The following is a 17,179-nucleotide window of genomic DNA, read 5'->3' on the forward strand; positions in this document are numbered from 1 at the left end:
TCTTCGGTTTTTATATATCAAAATTAAGTTTTTAACCAACCAATTCTTAGCAAAATCATCCATATATAAATGAATGCATTCACAAGACATTAAAATCTCCCATCATTCATATTAAATACATGAAGGGTTGCATTCATGAAAAACTCCCTTTTTAAAGGTCTATTTGAACTCAAAACCAATATAACAATATGTGAGTAAATTCACTTGCCAATTTCAATCAACACATTAAATAAAACTAGGTTGTCAATTTCAATCAACACTTGAAAATATAAATTACATCATGGATAATAATTAACAACCAGGTTGTCCAATATAAAAGCGGATGGAAAAGATTTCAAAGAGCATTCAATAAAACTTCCAAGCTTGGAAAATGACCTTCAAGCCAACAAATACATATCAACATGTCAGATAGAAGTGCTGTGCTGATTTGGAGCATCTCCACGTAAAATGATCTTGTACTCTCAAGTCAATTCAAGTCTTTTGTATCCTAAAAAACCATCAAATTCAATAGAATTTTCAAATTTGAAAAGAAAGTTAGATGTGCATGATTGTACATGCCTTTTGTTATGACTAACAATTCAATTTTCAATTTCAATCAAGACATTAAATCATAGATGAATGTAAAAACAAAAGAATTAAATACTATTTTCTTAGACTACAAGGATAAATTAATTATTTTCTAAATTAGATTATTGTCAATTCAAGTTTGGTGTTTTAACAATATTTATGTTTTTTCTTTTATTTAATAATCGTCCAAGATTTATTATTAATTGATGTTGGTGCCATGAAGCTAATGACAAACTGACAAGAAAAACAAAAGTTGTATATACAAATAAATAAAAGCCAAAAAGTAGTAAAAACCATGCATAAATACATAGCAAGATCTTATAGCCAAAACTAACAAGACTTTACTTATGACACTAATTAAGGATGCTTTCAGAAATTTCCTATGTATTATTAGTTTTCATCAATTATCTTAAATATATCATAACATTAAACAATGAAGAATCAACTCAAATCAACTCAAATAGTATATCTCAACTAATAATTTCTTCCTAGAAAACCAATTCATTTCTAACTAACATCAAAGATTTTCATTTTTTGGAGAATACATAGAAGAAGTGACAAAAAAAAATGAAACAATATTCATCAAAAATATAAATTATATCTTGGATAATAACAACTAGGTCGTCCAATTTGAAAGCGGATGGAAAAGAATTACCGTACTAATTTGGAGTAACTTCAAGCATTTCTATGTAAAATAACTCATCCATCCAGCTCCTCCTTACCTTTAAAGCCATCAAATTCAATAGAACTTTCAAGTTTGGAAATAAAGTTAACCGTGCATGATTATATATTCATTTTGTTATTACAAACAAATCCCCTTCACTTTTAATTAAGAAACTTACTTTATAATAAAAAAAGCTTAATATTATATTTTTTCATTTTTGTTTTAAAATATTGAATTTGAAATAAAATATAAAAACATTATTCAATTTTGTATTTAAATGTAAAAAACAAAAATCTGTTTTCAATATTTCCTAAATAAACTAAAGTGATTTTTAATAAAATATGTTAGTGATTGTTGGCTTGTTGTTTTTCAAAAAATAATTATTAAAGATATAATTTATTTTTTGAGTGATATTCGATAGATCTAATTATTAAATATAATATTTATTTTTTATATTAAATAAGAAAAATATTATCATAAAATCAAAGAAAAAAAAACCAAGCAGACTCTAGATATTTAATAGAAAATAATGTCAAAGATAATATTTAATTTTTTAGATTAAATAAGAAAATCTAAATATTTAATAAAAAATATTGTTAAAGATAATGTTTAATTTTTTAGATTCAATAAGAAAAATGTAATAATTAAAGATGATATTTAATCTCTAAAATTAAATAGAATAAAATAGAAATAACTAAAGGAAATATGTATTCTTACCAAAAAGCCTTAAATATTTAATTTTTTTTATTAAAAATGATATTTAATTTTTTATATTAAATAGTAATAATTAAATAATTAAAGATAATATTTAATCTCATAAATTAAATAGAATAGAATAAAAATAACTAAAGGAAATATTTGTTCTTACCAAGAAGCAATAAACCGAGGTTATGGTTTTGCAGCCCCGCAAGTAAAAAGTCACACCATTGCTTAGGTGTAGACGCTGTAATTGAACCACGATGAGGATGAGGAAGCAGATGATACAGCGGTGATGAAGGCATCACTGTATCTGTTCCCACTGCCGACTCTTCAAATGAATCTGACTTCTCTGCGATCACATGGACCCCACATTCGTCAACTCTTGGTTCCCAATAATGACCCATGCGCAGTGCATACTCTGTTGGCTCTGAAGAAATGCATAGTTCCAATTCGTCAGCTTCACAGGAATCTTCCATTGCCATTTCACTTCTACTCATGTATCTTATCCATCCCTGCATAAATATATGAAATCCTAGCTGTGCTCGTTTATCTTTAAACAATATGCTCCCGTTGCTTTTATTTTTTATAATAATAATAATGTTAGCGTGTGTGTAAAGATGAGTGGTCTTCTCAAGCCAAAGAACTAAGCCATGGAAGACTGGAGGTATATGGAATAACAATGAGCCTCCTTCTCCCTTGTAGCTCATCCAATCTGGCATCTCATGTAGTTCATCATGTTCTACACTGAAGTTAATACGATACCCGTGACCACGGTTGCACATTGCCTGTATAAATATATTATCATAAAATCAAGAAATAAAAAAGAAAACCAAAGACTTTAAATATTTAATAAAAAATATTATGAAACATAATATTTAATTTTTTAGATTAAATAAGAAAATAAGAAAATATTATTAAAGATGATATTTATTTTTTAAAATAATAATAATAATAATAATAATAATAATAATTGCCTGTATACATATTAATTTAAAAGAAATGTTGCGATTGTGTGTGTTTCTTCTTGTGCATGAGAGACTGAAAGAAATAGTACCTCAACAACGCTCTTCTGTAATTTATTTGGTGAATGACTGCGTCTTTCAACACTAACATTCCAGAAACTATTATTTAGACCTTCGATGTCCTGAATCTCTTTTAACGAAAGACATTCAAATACATTTACACATAGGTCTTTTTTTGACTGGATTGGTATTCTTACTCTTTCCAATGATATGCAAGAGGATGCATCCAAACGGCTTAAACTTGAAGGAAGATCTGGGATTGATACAAGATATTTACATGTCTTAACAACCAAGCACCATAGGTTGGGAAGGAAGCCGTTCCTAGAAGGCAGGCTAGAGAATTTGTTTTCACTTAGATCCAATACTTCTAGAGAGAACAAACCCCTAAAATCAACACAATTAGTTGTGTGATCAGACAAACCACTTTTAGAAAGCTTAAGACGTTTCACTAATCTCCATTGAGTGAAAGATGTTGACAACCAACATTTCAAATTCAAAACACCTGCTGAAATCAAAGAACTTGGTGGAGTCAAAACACCTGCTGAAATCAAAGAACAACTTGGTGGAGTCGGACTGCATCCACGCAATGATAACCATTTGACATACTTTAATTGCCCAATTGAAGAGAGAAATTGCTCAGTTTTAATCCCATCGACTAGCAGCTTAGTTAAGGATTCCATATCACCCATGCCTTTTGGTAATTTTTCTAGTTGTGAACACCCAGAAATATTCAGAGTTTTAAGAGACTTTACATTGCCAATGCTTTCAGGGAGAGTTTTCAAGCTCCGACATCCCTTCAAATTCAAGAAAACAAGGCTCATCGAATGTCCAATTGATTGATGCACCTCAACTAAACTCGAGCAACCTTCCAGAATTAGTTTCTCTAGACTTGAACTGTGCAAGTTTGGTGTTTTAATAAGGTTCAGAGAATGACTAAGATCAAAGATTTTTAGCCTGTTGAGAATCTGTTATAATAGAGCGCAAATAATTAAAATTATTCATAGAAAGTCGTAACATGTAAATAAAAATTACGTACTGGAGAAATTTTGGGGATTTTAGTATGTTTCGCACCTTTTTTCCCTTCCATAGTTCTTTAAGGCTACTGTACTGCATATCAAGAACAGCTAGATTGTCCAAGGTAAAATCAGATGGCAAAAATTTCAAAGGACATTCATGCCAACAAATCCACATCAACTTTCTAGAAAGCAGTTTGAAGGATCCGGTGAGATGTGCTCCGTTGATTTGGAGCAAATTTAAGCGCTTCACTTTCGCAAATGATCCTGTGCTAAGTGATTTAGCTTCTGATGCTCTGACATCCAGTGCAAGACCCTCTAGTGCAAGATCCTCTACATCATCCGTACCCTAAAAAAAAAACAATAAAACTTTCATATGATTATTTGTAATAAGTTTGACTAGAAAATATGCATGACTATGCTTTCGTGTATGCATTGAGCTCTTACCTTCTGCTGGTCAAGTACATCCCATGCTTCGTCGTTCTTCCAAATTCTGGTCCTATTTCCAAGAAGCAAGGGAGACGATTCACAAACGATCTCCCTTCCCATGTCTCGTAATAGATCGTGCATGGTTACACTTACAGTCCTTCCAAATAACTGTCTTTCATCTTTAATTACATGAAATTGAATCAGAGACCTTTCACAGAGTTTTTCCAAAACAACTTCTGGATTGTAACGGCAACGGGCTTCTAGCACTTTTGCGACGTATTCTTTCTCTATACCAATAAAGAAGCATGCAATATCAAGGAATGCTCTTTGTAGTTCACCATCAAGTGCGTGATAACTTATTAGAAGCTTTCCTTGAATATCTTGGTTTGGAATTCTGCTCAAGTTGTCAATTTCACTTCCCCATCTACCTCTGTTTTTCCTGAACAGAAGAGCTCCTATAACCTTAAGAGCTAAAGGAAGTCCTCCACAGCAACCAACGGCTTTCTTCGAAAGCTCAATATAATCTTCTGCTGGTTTGGTGTCCTTAAAGGCATGCCAGCTGAAAAGCTGAAGGGCCTCATCTGGTTCCAATTCTTCAATCTGAAATGTTTGATCTGCTTCACGAAGTAAACTTGAATATCTTGTTGTAATAATTACTATACTTCTCTGACCAAACCAACTTCGATCTCCCATCAATGCATTTAGCTGGTCCAGATGAGCCACATCATCAGCAACAACAAGAACTCTTTTGTGACGAAGTCGCTCTTTGATCAGAACCTTTCCTCTATCAGCACAATCGAAGTTTGCAACATCCTGTTTTAAAATATCATGAAGAAGTTGCTTTTGTATAGGAACAAGACCATTAACTTGTTTTGACCTTACATTGATATCCGAAAGAAAACAGCTTCCATCGAATCCATCGAATCCATTGCAGAGTTGATTAAATACAACTTTTGCTATAGTTGTCTTTCCTATTCCTGGCATCCCATGTATGCCCACAATGCATACATCATTTGTTGCATTATTTAGAAAGTCATAAATATTGTGAGTACGCCGATCCATACCTACGAGGTGCTCAGGAACATCTAAGCACTCGCAACATAATTTCTTCAACATATCCTTGATAATCCCTTCGATAAATTTTGCTTCATGCCTGCTCACAGAAAAAAAAGGCAAGTCATCGATAGCAAGTCAATTAAGTATGCTAAAAAGAAATATTTTATAACTTCAAATTGAAAAATGTAATGTAAAATTACTCCATAAACGTCTGCAAGTGAATCTTAGAGAGAAAAGGAATACCCATTTGCCATATCATTGAGACTCCATCCAGATAGGTTTCCGGCAACCTCAAGAGCTTTTCTCCACTCCTTCACCAACTCCTCTTCAAAACGCTCTTCATGCTTATCAAATGCCTCTGCAAAACTGCCAGTCTGTTTTCTCACATCTGAAGGATCAATGTCATAGAATATAGGAAGAACAATCTGACCGGTTTTCTTCCTTTTGCACTTAAGAATCTCTACAAGTTCATTGAGACACCATCTAGAAGAAGCATATCCTTTTGAGAAGACAACTATGGATATCTTTGATTCTCGAATTGCCTCGATAAGATGCTCGGAGATTTCTTCTCCTCTAGGAAGTTCAACATCATCTAGAAAAGTGTGGATTCCTGCTTGGACTAAGGCAGTATATAGATGACCAGTAAACGTCTTGCGATTATCTTCTCCTCTAAAGCTCAAGAAGACATCGTAGTACCCTTCTGGTATAGAACGAGAAGACTCTAGCTCTGCCATTTCAGCTGTAGAATTGAAGGAACAATCAATTAGCAATTTAAGCTTAATAATGAGAAAGCATAAGACAAGAGCAACTGAAGTTAAACAAAAAACAAACAAAGCTTTCACATTTTTGTTATTGGTAAAGACATGAAATTAAAACAAGAAAGAAGCAAAGAAGAGTTAGCTATACCTCTGTATAACAAAGAGTTAGCTATGAAATTGCAGCAATCGGAGAGAGAAGTTTTGCAACTGAAGTTATTGAATCGGAGAAATGGGGAAAGAACAGGGAAAGTAAAAAATGCTAAACATTAAGGCGGAAAAAAACAACTTCATTTAAGAAGATCATTATGAAACAATAAATTTCTCTTCAGCTAGGCCTACCGCTTGGCATGAAGGACTGACAGGATCATTTAGAGGCTGCCCCGGCCATGTCATGCATAGCCCATAATAAAAAAACATCACTACTATTTTTACTATTTTTTAGAGCTTATTTAAGTGTAGTTATAATTTATTTTTAAATAATTTTTTTATATCAAAATACATGTTAATAATATTTTTTTTTATTTTTTAAAAAATTATTTTTGACATCAGCACATCAAAATAATTTAAAAATACTAAAAATATATTAATTTGAAGTAAATAAAAAAATATTTTTTTTTTCAAAAACAGTATTATTTATACCAACATCTACACGGTATTTTTTTTATATTTTTAATATTAAAAAAATTAATCCACTACTATTCTACTAAACTTCAGAATTATGTAAAACTTATTCTATTACTAACATGGGATTGATGCTGTTGTCTTAATCCATATATAAGGGGATATTTTGGCAATAGTATTTTTAAAATACACGGTTTGTCTTACTCGGAAGATAAACTCAAATTTTTATTGAAGATGAGAAATTATTGTTGATTAAATTAATAAATGAAGAAATATCAAATAGATTCTTAGAGTAAAGTTCATTAAGACTTAGCAAGTCAGTCAATCAAGATAAAAAATATATTCAAATCAAACATATAAAATATATTTATTTTCTTGTTATTTTTGGATTATTTGCTTGATTTTACTAGTTATTCTCAATTTATTTTATTAAATTTATTTGGCTATTATATAAATAGTTGATGTTTTTATTTTTTTAAATAATTGAATTTTTTTTACAATTTAAAATTATAATTTTATAAATTAAAAAACTCTAATTCTTTTAGCTTTCTCGCAAATAAGTTCCAATTAAATCAGTCAATGACAGTTTTTCTAATAATATACAGAGAAAGAAAAGGAATTTGGAGTGGTAATTTCGTGGTGGTCGCAATAACTGGGTCCCACGCGATAAAAAAAAAAAGGATAAAAGGATATGCTTTCTATTCATTTGCAGGCCGAGAAAGCACCACGAAACTAGGAATTTCTAGTGCTAATTCTGAGTCAATGCAAGTCATGAATTAGACCAATAAAATAACATATTCAAATCGAATCAGCAGTTCCTATATGTACATATAGACACACTCGTCAATGAATTTTAAATTATAATTTTAAAAATTAAAAAAACTTTAATTCTTTAGCTTTCTTGCAAATACTTTGCAAGAAATCAGTCAAAATAGTTTTTCAATTCATATATAGGAGAAATTTCCTTTGTAAAGTACTAAAACTTTTCGAGTGAAATTATCAATACACTCTCTCCAGCTGTCCCGTAAATGACATGATTTTCCATACGGCTAACTAAGAAGACCCTTTACTAGTCTCTCTTTTTCCTTTTTTCCTTTTTTTTTTAATCTTCATTTCAATTAGCTTATACTAACACATAAATTATTTTTTTCACATCAATTCTTAGCTATTTATTGTTCTCTCTTCGGTGTTTATATATCAAAATTAAGTTTTTTACCAACCAATTCTTAACAAAATCATCCATATATAAATAAATGCATTCACAAGACGTTAAAATCTCCCATCATTGATATTGAATACATAAAGGGTTGTATTCATGAAAAAACTCTTTTTTTAAACATTTATTTGAACTCAAAACCAATATAACAATATGTGAATAATTAATCTCACTTGTCAATTTCAATCAACACTTGAAAATATAAATTACATCATGGATAATAATTAACAACCAGGTTGTCCAATATAAAAGCGGATGGAAAAGATTTCAAAGAGCATTCAATAAAACTTCCAAGCTTGGAAAATGATCTTCAAGCCAACAAATACATATCAACATGTCAGATAGAAGTGCTGTGCTGATTTGGAGCAACTCTAAGCATCTCCATGTAAAATGATCTTGTACTCTCACGTCAATTCAAGTCTTCTGTATCCTAAAAAGCCATCAAATTTAATAGAACTTTCAAATTTGAAAAGAAAGTTAAATGTGCATGATTGTACATGCCTTTTGTTATGACTAACAACTCAATTGTCAATTTCAATCAACACATTAAATCATACATGAATATAAAAACAAAAGAATTAAATACTATTTTCTTAGACTACAAGGATAAATTAATTATTTTCTAAATTAGATTATTGTCAATTCAAGTTTTTTGTTTTAACAATATTTATGTTTTTTCTTTATTTAATAATAGTCCAAGATTTATTATTAATTGATGTTGGTGCCATGAAGCTAATGACAAACTGACAAGAAAAACAAAAGTTGTATATACAAATAAATAAAAGCCAAAAAGTAGTAAAAACCATGCATAAATACATAGCAAGATCTTATAGCCAAAACTAACAAGACTTTACTTATGACACTAATTAAGGATGCTTTCAGAAATTTCCTATGTATTATTAGTTTTCATCAATTATCTTAAATATATCATAACATTAAACAATGAAGAATCAACTCAAATAGTATATATCTCAACTAATAATTTCTTCCTAGAAAACCAATTCATTTCTAACTAACATCAAAGATTTTCATTTTTTGGAGAATACATAGAAGAAGTGAGAAAAAAAATGAAACAATATTCATCAAAAGTATAAATTACATCATGGATAATATCAACTAGGTCGTCCAATTTGAAAGCGGATGGAAAAGAATTACCATACTAATTTGGAGTAACTTCAAGCATTTCTATGTAAAATAACTCATCCATCCAGCTCCTTCTTACCTATAAAACCATCAAATTCAGTAGAACTTTCAAGTTTGGAAATAAAGTTAACCGTGCATGATTATATATGCATTTTGTTATTACAAACAAATCCCCTTCACTTTTAATTAAGAAAACTTACTTTATAATAAAAAAGGTTAATATTATATTTTTTCATTTTTGTTTTAAAATATTGAATTTGAAATAAAATATAAAAACATTATTCAATTTTTTATTTAAATGTAAAAAAAAACAAAATCTGTTTTCAATATTTCCTAAATAAACTAAAGTGATTTTAATAAACTATGTTAGTGATTGTTGGCTTTTTGTTTTTCAAAAAATAATTATTAAAGATATAATTTATTTTTTGAGTGATATTCGATAGATCTAATTATTAAATATAATATTTATTTTTTATATTAAATAAGAAAAATATTATCACAAAATCAAGAATAAAAAACCAAGCAGACTCTAGATATTTAATAAAAAATATTGTCAAAGATAATATTTAATTTTTTAGATTAAATAAGAAAATCTAAATATTTAATAAAACATATTGTTAAAGATAATGTTTAATTTTTTAGATTAAATAAGAAAAATGTAATAATTAAAGATGATATTTAATCTCTTAAATTAAATAGAAATAACTAAAGGAAATATGTATTCTTACCAAAAAGCCTTAAATATTTAATTTTTTATTATTAAAATGATATTTAAATTTTTATATTAAATAGTAATAATGAAATAATTAAAGATAATATTTAATCTCATAAATTAAATAGAATAGAATAAAAATAACTAAAGGAAATATTTGTTCTTACCAAGAAGCAATAAACCGATGTCATGGTTTTGCAGCCCCGCAAGTAAAAAGTCACACCATTGCTTAGGTGTAGACGCTGTAATTGAACCACGATGAGGATGAGGAAGCAGATGATACAGCGGTGGTGAAGGCATCACTGTATCTCTTCCCACTGCCGACTCTTCAAATGAATCTGACTTTCCTGCGATCACATGGACCCCACATCCTTCAACGCCTCGTTTCCAATAATGACCCATGCGCAGTGCATACTCTGTTGGCTCTGGATAAATGTATAGTTCCAATTCGTCATCTTCACAGTAATCTTCCATTGCCATTTCACTTCTACTTATGTATCTTAACCATCCCTCCATAAATATATGTATTCCTATCTGTGCTCGTTTATCATTAAACAATATTCTTCCGTTGCTTTTATTTCTTATAATAATAATAATGTTAGTGTGTGTGTAAAGATGAGTGCCCTTCTCAAGCCAAAGAACTAAGCCATGGAAGACTGGAGGTATATGGAATGACAATGAGCCTCCTTCTCCCTTGTAGCTCATCCAATCTGGCATCTCATGTAGTTCAATCATGTTCTAGACTGAAGTTAATACGATACCCGTGACCACGGTTGCACATTGCCTGTATAAATATATTATCATAAAATCAAGAAATAAAAAAGAAAACCAAAGACTTTAAATATTTAATAAAAAATATTATTAAAGATAATATTTAATTTTTTAGATTAAATAAGAAAAATAAGAAAATATTATTAAAGATGATATTTATTTTTTTAAATAAAATAATAATAATAATAATAATAATTGCATGTATACATATTAATTTCAAGGAATGCTGCGATTTTAGACATTAATCAATGTATGTGCCAATTGTGTGTTTCTTCTTGTGCAAGAAAGACTGAAAGAAATAGTACCTCAGCAACGTTCTTCTGTAATTTATTTGGTGAATGACTGCGTCTTGCAACACTAACATTCCAGAAACTATTATTTAGACCTTCGATGCCCTGAATCTCTTCTAACGAAAGACTTTCATATATATTTACACATAGTTCTTCTTTTGACTCGATTGGTATTCTTACTCTTTCCAATGATTTGCAATAAGATGCAATCAAAAAGCTTAAACTTGAGGGAAGATCTAGGATTGATACAAGATATTTGCATGCATGAACATCCAAGTACTTTAGATTGGGAAGGAAGCCGATCCCAGAAGGCAGGCTAGAGAATTTGTTTCCTCTTAGAAACAATACTTCTAGAGAGAACATACCTCTAAAATCAACACAGTTAGTTAGGCGATCAGACAAACCATAATTAAAAAGCTTAAGGTGTTTCACTAATCTCCATTTAGTGAAAGATGTTGGCAGCCAATGTTTCATATTTGAATAGCTTGGTGGAGTCGGACAGCATCCACGCAATGATAACCTTTTGACATACTTTAATTGCCTAATTGAAGAGAGAAATTGCTCAGTTTCAATCCCATCGGCTAACAGCTCCGTTAAGAATTCCATATCACCCATGCGTTTTGGCAATTTTTCAAGTTGTGAACACCCAGAAATATTCAAAGTTCCAAGAGACTTTACATTACCAATGCTTTCAGGGAGAGTCTTTAGGCTCCAACATCCCTCGAGATTCAAGAAAACGAGGCTCGTTGAATGTCCAATTGATTGATGAACCTCAACTAAACTCGAGCAACCTTTCAGAATTAGTTTCTCTAGACTTGAACTGTGCAAGTTTGGTGTTCTAATAAGGTTCAGAGAATGACTAAGATCAAAGATTTTTAGTCTGTTGAGAATCTGTTATAATAGAGGGCAAAATAATTAAAATTAATCATAGAAATTCATAACATGTAAATATAAATTACATACTGGAGAAATTTTAGGGATTGTAGCATGTTTCGCACCTTTTTTCCCTTCCATAGTTCTTTGAGGTTACTGTACTGCATATCAAGAACAGCTAGATTGTCCAAGGTAAAATCAGACGGCAAATATTTCAAAGGACATTGAAGCCAACAAATCCACATCAACTCTTTAGAAAGCAGTTTGAAGGATCCGATGAGATGTACTCCATTGATTTGGAGTAAATTTAAGCATTTCATTTCTGCAAATGTTCCTGCGCTGACTGATTTACCTTTTGATGCTCTGACATCCAGTGCAAGACCCTCTACAACATCCGTACCCTAAAAAAAAAAACAACAACTTTCATTTAATTATTTGTAATAAGTTTGACTAGAAAATACGCATGACTATGCTTTCATGTATGCATTGAGCTCTTACCTTCTGCTGCTGAAGTACATTCCATGCATCCTCTTGATTCCAAATTCTGGTCCTTTTTCCAAGAAGCAAGGGAGACGATTCACGAACGACCTCCCTTCCCATGTCTCGTAATAGATCGTGCATGGTTACACTTACCGTCCTTCCAAATAACTGTCTTTCATCTTTAATTTCATGAAATTGAATCAGAGACCTTTCACGGAGAGTTTCCAAAACAACTTCTGGATTGGGACGGCAACGGGCTCCTAGCACTTTTGCGACGTATTCTTTATCTATACCAATAAAGAAGCATGCAATATCAAGGAATGCTCTTTGTAGTTCACCATCAAGTGCGTGATAACTTATTAGAAGCTTTCCTTGAATATTGTGGTTTGGAATTCTGCTCAAGTTGTCAATTTCACTTTTCCATCTATCTTTGTTTTTCCCATACAGACAAGCTCCTATAACCTCAAGAGCTAGAGGAAGTCCTCCACAGCAACCAACGGCTTTCTTCGAAAGCTCAATGTAATCTTCTGCTGGTTTGGTGTCCTTAAAGGCATGCCTGCTGAAAAGCTGAAGGGCCTCATCTGGTTTCAATTCTTCGATCTGATATGTTTGATCTGCTTCACGAAGAAGATTTGAATCTCTTGTTGTAATAATTACTCTACTTCCGGGACCAAACCAACGTCGATCTCCCATCAAAGCTTTTAGCTGGTCCTGATGAGCAACATCATCAGCAACAACAAGAAACTCTTTTGCGACGAAGTCGCTCTTTGATCAGAACCTTTCCTCTATCAGCACAATCGAAGTTTGCAACATCCTGTTTTAAAATATCATGAAGAAGTTGCTTTTGTAAAGGAACAAGACCATTAACTTGTTTTGACTTTTCATTGATATCTGAAAGAAAACAGCTTCCCTCGAATCTATAGTAGAGTTGATTAAATACAACTTTTGCTATAGTTGTCTTTCCTATTCCTGGCATCCCATGTATGCCCACAATGCGTACATCATCTGTTGCATCACTTAGAAAGTCATAAATATTGTGAGCAAGCCGATCCATACATACGGGGTGCTCAGGAACATCTAAGTACTCGCGACATAATTTATTCCACACATCCTTGATAATCCCTATGATAAATTTTGCTTCATGCCTGCTCACAGAAAAAAGGCAAGTCATCGATAGCAAGTCAATTAAGTATGCTAAAAAGAAATATTTTATAACTTCACATTGAAAAATTTAATGTAAAATTACTCCATAAACGTCTGCAAATGAATCTTAGAGAGAAAAGGAATACCCATATGCCATATCATTGAGACTCCATCCAGATAGGTTTCCGGCATCCTCAAGAGCTTTTCTCCACTCCTTCACCAACTTCTCTTCAAAACGCTCTTCATGCTTATCAAATGCCTCTGCAAAACTGCCAGTCTGTTTTCTCACATCTGAAGGATCAATGTCATAGAATATAGGAAGAACAATCTGACCGGTTCTCTTCCTTTTGCACTTCAGAATCTCTACAAGTTCATTGAGACACCATCTAGAAGAAGCATATCCTTTTGAGAAGACAACTATGGATATCTTTGATTCTCGAATTGCCTTGAGAAGATGCTCGGAGATTTCTTCTCCTCTAGGAAGTTCATCATCATCTCGAAAAGTGTGGATTCCTGCTTGATCTAAGGCAGCATATAGATGATCAGTAAACGTCTTGCGAGTATCTTCTCCTCTAAAACTCAAGAACACATCATAGGCCCCTTCTGGTATAGAACGAGAAGACTCTGGCTCTGCCATTTCAGCTGCAGAATTGAAGGAACAATCAATTAGCAATTTAAGCTTAATAATGAGAAAGCATAAGACAATAGCAACTGAAGTTAAACATGAAACAAGCAAAGCTTTCACATTATTGTTATTGGTAAAGACATGAAATTAAAACAAGAAAGAAGCAAAGAAGAGTTAGCTATACCTCTGTATAACAAAGAGTTATTGCAACTGAAGTTATTGAATCGGAGAAATGGGGTGTTCAAATCGAATCAGCAGTTCATGTATATATAGACACACACATCTGCCTTTGCTGGCTTTATTTATTGCGGGAATACGTAAAATAGTAAAAGTTAGAAAAATATCAAACAGACTCTGAAGTTCGTTAATGCTATTTATGATTAGCAAATACTTAGCAAGTATCAATCAAGATAAAAAAACATACTCAAATCAGACCTAGTTTCTTGTTATTTTTGGATTATTTGCTTAATTTTACTTGTTATTTTTTTAATTAATTTTAATAGATTTATTTAGCTATTTATTGTTACTGAAAATAAAGATTAACTTAACTTAATCTTGACAGCTCCTGAAGCAAAATTTTCAATAAACAATTTTAAAAATAATTGAATTTTTTTTTACAATTTAAAATTATAATTTTAGAAATTAAAACATTGTAATTGATATAGCTTTCTTGCAAATACTTTGCAATTAAATCAGTCAATGACAATACTTTGCTGCCGTGGAGAAGCAAGCTCAAGTACTGGACAGACAAACCAATTTGGCATGAGATTGGTTTTGAAAAGCTTTTCATTTTTCTTCCTGCAGATCCTTTGCAAAGTTTCCACAATAACTGGGTCCACGCGCTAACATTACTGAAGTCGAAGTAACAAAGATTTTGATTCAGAGATTGGTTTTGAAAAGCAATGAAGGCTGTTTCTTTCTAAAAACATTGAGACTTCTTCCTGTCAATCAATCCAAGGCAACCATGAAAGACTGTTGGGCTAAAGCAGTGCGAACACTAACTTTTATTTGTTTCTTTTGCCAAAGCCATTACGTCTAAGATAGAAAGTAGAATAAAGCTCTGACAGTACTTCCCACTTTCACACCACTTTCCATTCGAAAGGACTAAAGCATTCAACTCGAAATTCCAAAGCTATGATATTGAAATGAGGTTAATTGTATTCTTTATATAGGCTTACTGAGGTCAGCTTTTCTTCTCTTTCGCGAGGATGAATCGATTTCTTCATCTTTGGATTGCTTGCGTTTTTCTTTCTGCATTTCTAAATTAAATAGGATGAACTGGTCAATGATTATCTATCTGAACGTAAGGCTTTCAAGTTATCGCTACGAACAAGAAGCAAAGAAGCAAAGAAGAGTAAGTTAAATATAACAAAGAGTTGGCTATGAAATGGTAGCAATGGGACAGAGAAGTCAGCTGCAGAGTAGAGCAAGGATATGGAATACTGAAATTTCCCGTCAATGCAGCAACAGTAGAGTCAACACTAATCAAATAATATATTAAAATAAAATCAGCCATGTCAGGACCCCAAACAGTCCCTACTTAACAATTCATCCAAAAGAATTATACGATATTTTTATTATTTGATTCAGGAAAGACTCTTTAATTATATATTAAAACCGAGTATTATGTAATTCTAATACTATATTTTGAATAATTTTAGGGAAGAAATTATAATATAATTGTAATGAAGTTTGTAGAAAATTTACAAAGAGATTCTATATCTCTTTCTTATTCTTAAATATTTTCATCCATCTTTTATATTTATTACAAACATATTTTATTTCTTTCTGTGTTTTTTTTTCTTTTTTTATTAAGCATGTGTTCTCTTTTTTTTGTATTAATGTCATAACCTAATTTTTGAACAAATAATAAAAATTAAATATAGTAGACAATGGGGTTAAGACAATAAATTTTGAAGTTTAGGGATGTAATTTGAGAGTTAATTGATCAATTTTGAAAGAATTAAGCATCTAATTGAATAATCCAGGAATTAAGGACTGTTTTGTAAACAGTGTACCAATTTAGGGATTTAATTGAAATTAATCAAAAGAGGGCAAAATTAAAAGAAAATTTTAATTTGCTTAGGGGTCCAATTGCCGAATTTCCCAAGTTCAGGGGTCAAATTGAAAACTCCCGTTTTCCAGCCAAAACGACACCGTTGCTAAGGAACAGCCGTGCGTCTTCTCCATCCCGATTCAACAGGAGAGCTTCCGATTCAGCAGGGGAGCTGATAATCTGCAACAAATCTGATCTTGGACCACGTCTCTTGCCGATAATCTTGTTCATGGATTCCATAACACAGTCCTGCAAAGACAGGACTGGTTGCAGGGCTGGCTTCTCTATAAAAGGGAGAAGAAAACCCAGAAACCAGGAGGGGGGCCGAAAATCAGAGGAGGCAGAGCAATCAACCCAGAAAAATTGGAGCCAAAACAAAAGCAAAAACCCCAGAGCAAAGAAATAATACACAGAGAGAAGGAGAGGAAGGGAATCCAGTATACACAGAGAATTGTTCCCGCTATTGCCTTCATCTCTGCAGACGTCCCTGCATAAGAAAACCCGATACAAAAAAACCCAGAAAAAAGTCGCCGGAACAACGCAAACACAACCCAAAAATACAGAACCAAGGCTGAAGATTCAACCCAGAAATACAGAGTCAAGAACCAATAAAACGCAAGCCACAAACAGAGCAAAGAACGAGACCCAATTTCGAAAGGAGAAACCAGCAACGTCCTCTGTTCTTCATCGCAAGGACTGAGAAAACAAAAAGAAAAGGAACAGAAGACGAACGGAGGGGAAGAGACTGAGAGGAGGAGGTCCCTGCAAACAAAAGAAAGACCAGTATTCATTCAAAGAACATCACAGTAAACCGGGTAACCGCCATCGCCTCGCCAGACCAGGTAAGAAGACTTGCACAGTGCTGCTCAATGGGCTTAGCTCAGCCCATGGGGTGGCTGGCCCAAAAAAATATAAAAATAAAAAATAAAAAACAGAAAAATCAAAAAGAGGTAGCGAAAAATAAAAAATAAAATAAAAGGCAGAAAAATAAAAATAAGAAAAATATGTATGCATGAAAAAAATAATAATATAAATTTATTG

At 31.9% G+C, this 17,179-nt stretch overlaps 1 protein-coding gene, 1 long non-coding RNA gene and 1 pseudogene across 2 annotated transcripts; all 3 read right to left on the minus strand.

The window, feature by feature from the left end:
• Nucleotides 1-3: 3 nt before the first annotated feature.
• LOC118045284 (disease resistance protein Roq1-like) lies at nucleotides 4-6,494 on the minus strand. The gene is made up of 8 exons (XM_035053867.2): nucleotides 6,357-6,494; nucleotides 5,694-6,189; nucleotides 4,413-5,547; nucleotides 4,024-4,314; nucleotides 2,985-3,917; nucleotides 2,100-2,715; nucleotides 1,223-1,289; nucleotides 4-487 (listed from the first exon to the last, which is right to left on the minus strand). Exons 2-7 carry the CDS (start codon nucleotides 6,182-6,184, stop codon nucleotides 1,267-1,269), a joined length of 3,489 nt encoding a protein of 1,162 aa, XP_034909758.2. The 5' UTR covers nucleotides 6,185-6,189; nucleotides 6,357-6,494; the 3' UTR covers nucleotides 4-487; nucleotides 1,223-1,266.
• A 1,703-nt stretch (nucleotides 6,495-8,197) lies between these two features.
• Nucleotides 8,198-14,359, minus strand: LOC118045278 (disease resistance protein RUN1-like; annotated as a pseudogene).
• Nucleotides 14,360-16,083: 1,724 nt separating this feature from the next.
• Nucleotides 16,084-16,947, minus strand: LOC140955010 (uncharacterized). Its single transcript, XR_012168738.1, has 2 exons — nucleotides 16,548-16,947; nucleotides 16,084-16,422 (listed from the first exon to the last, which is right to left on the minus strand). It is a non-coding gene; the product is annotated as an uncharacterized lncRNA (long non-coding RNA).
• Between the last annotated feature and the right edge of the window lie 232 nt (nucleotides 16,948-17,179).

This window comes from Populus alba, chromosome 19 (genome assembly GCF_005239225.2).
Source record: "Populus alba chromosome 19, ASM523922v2, whole genome shotgun sequence".
Classification (NCBI taxonomy): Eukaryota; Viridiplantae; Streptophyta; class Magnoliopsida; order Malpighiales; family Salicaceae; genus Populus; species Populus alba.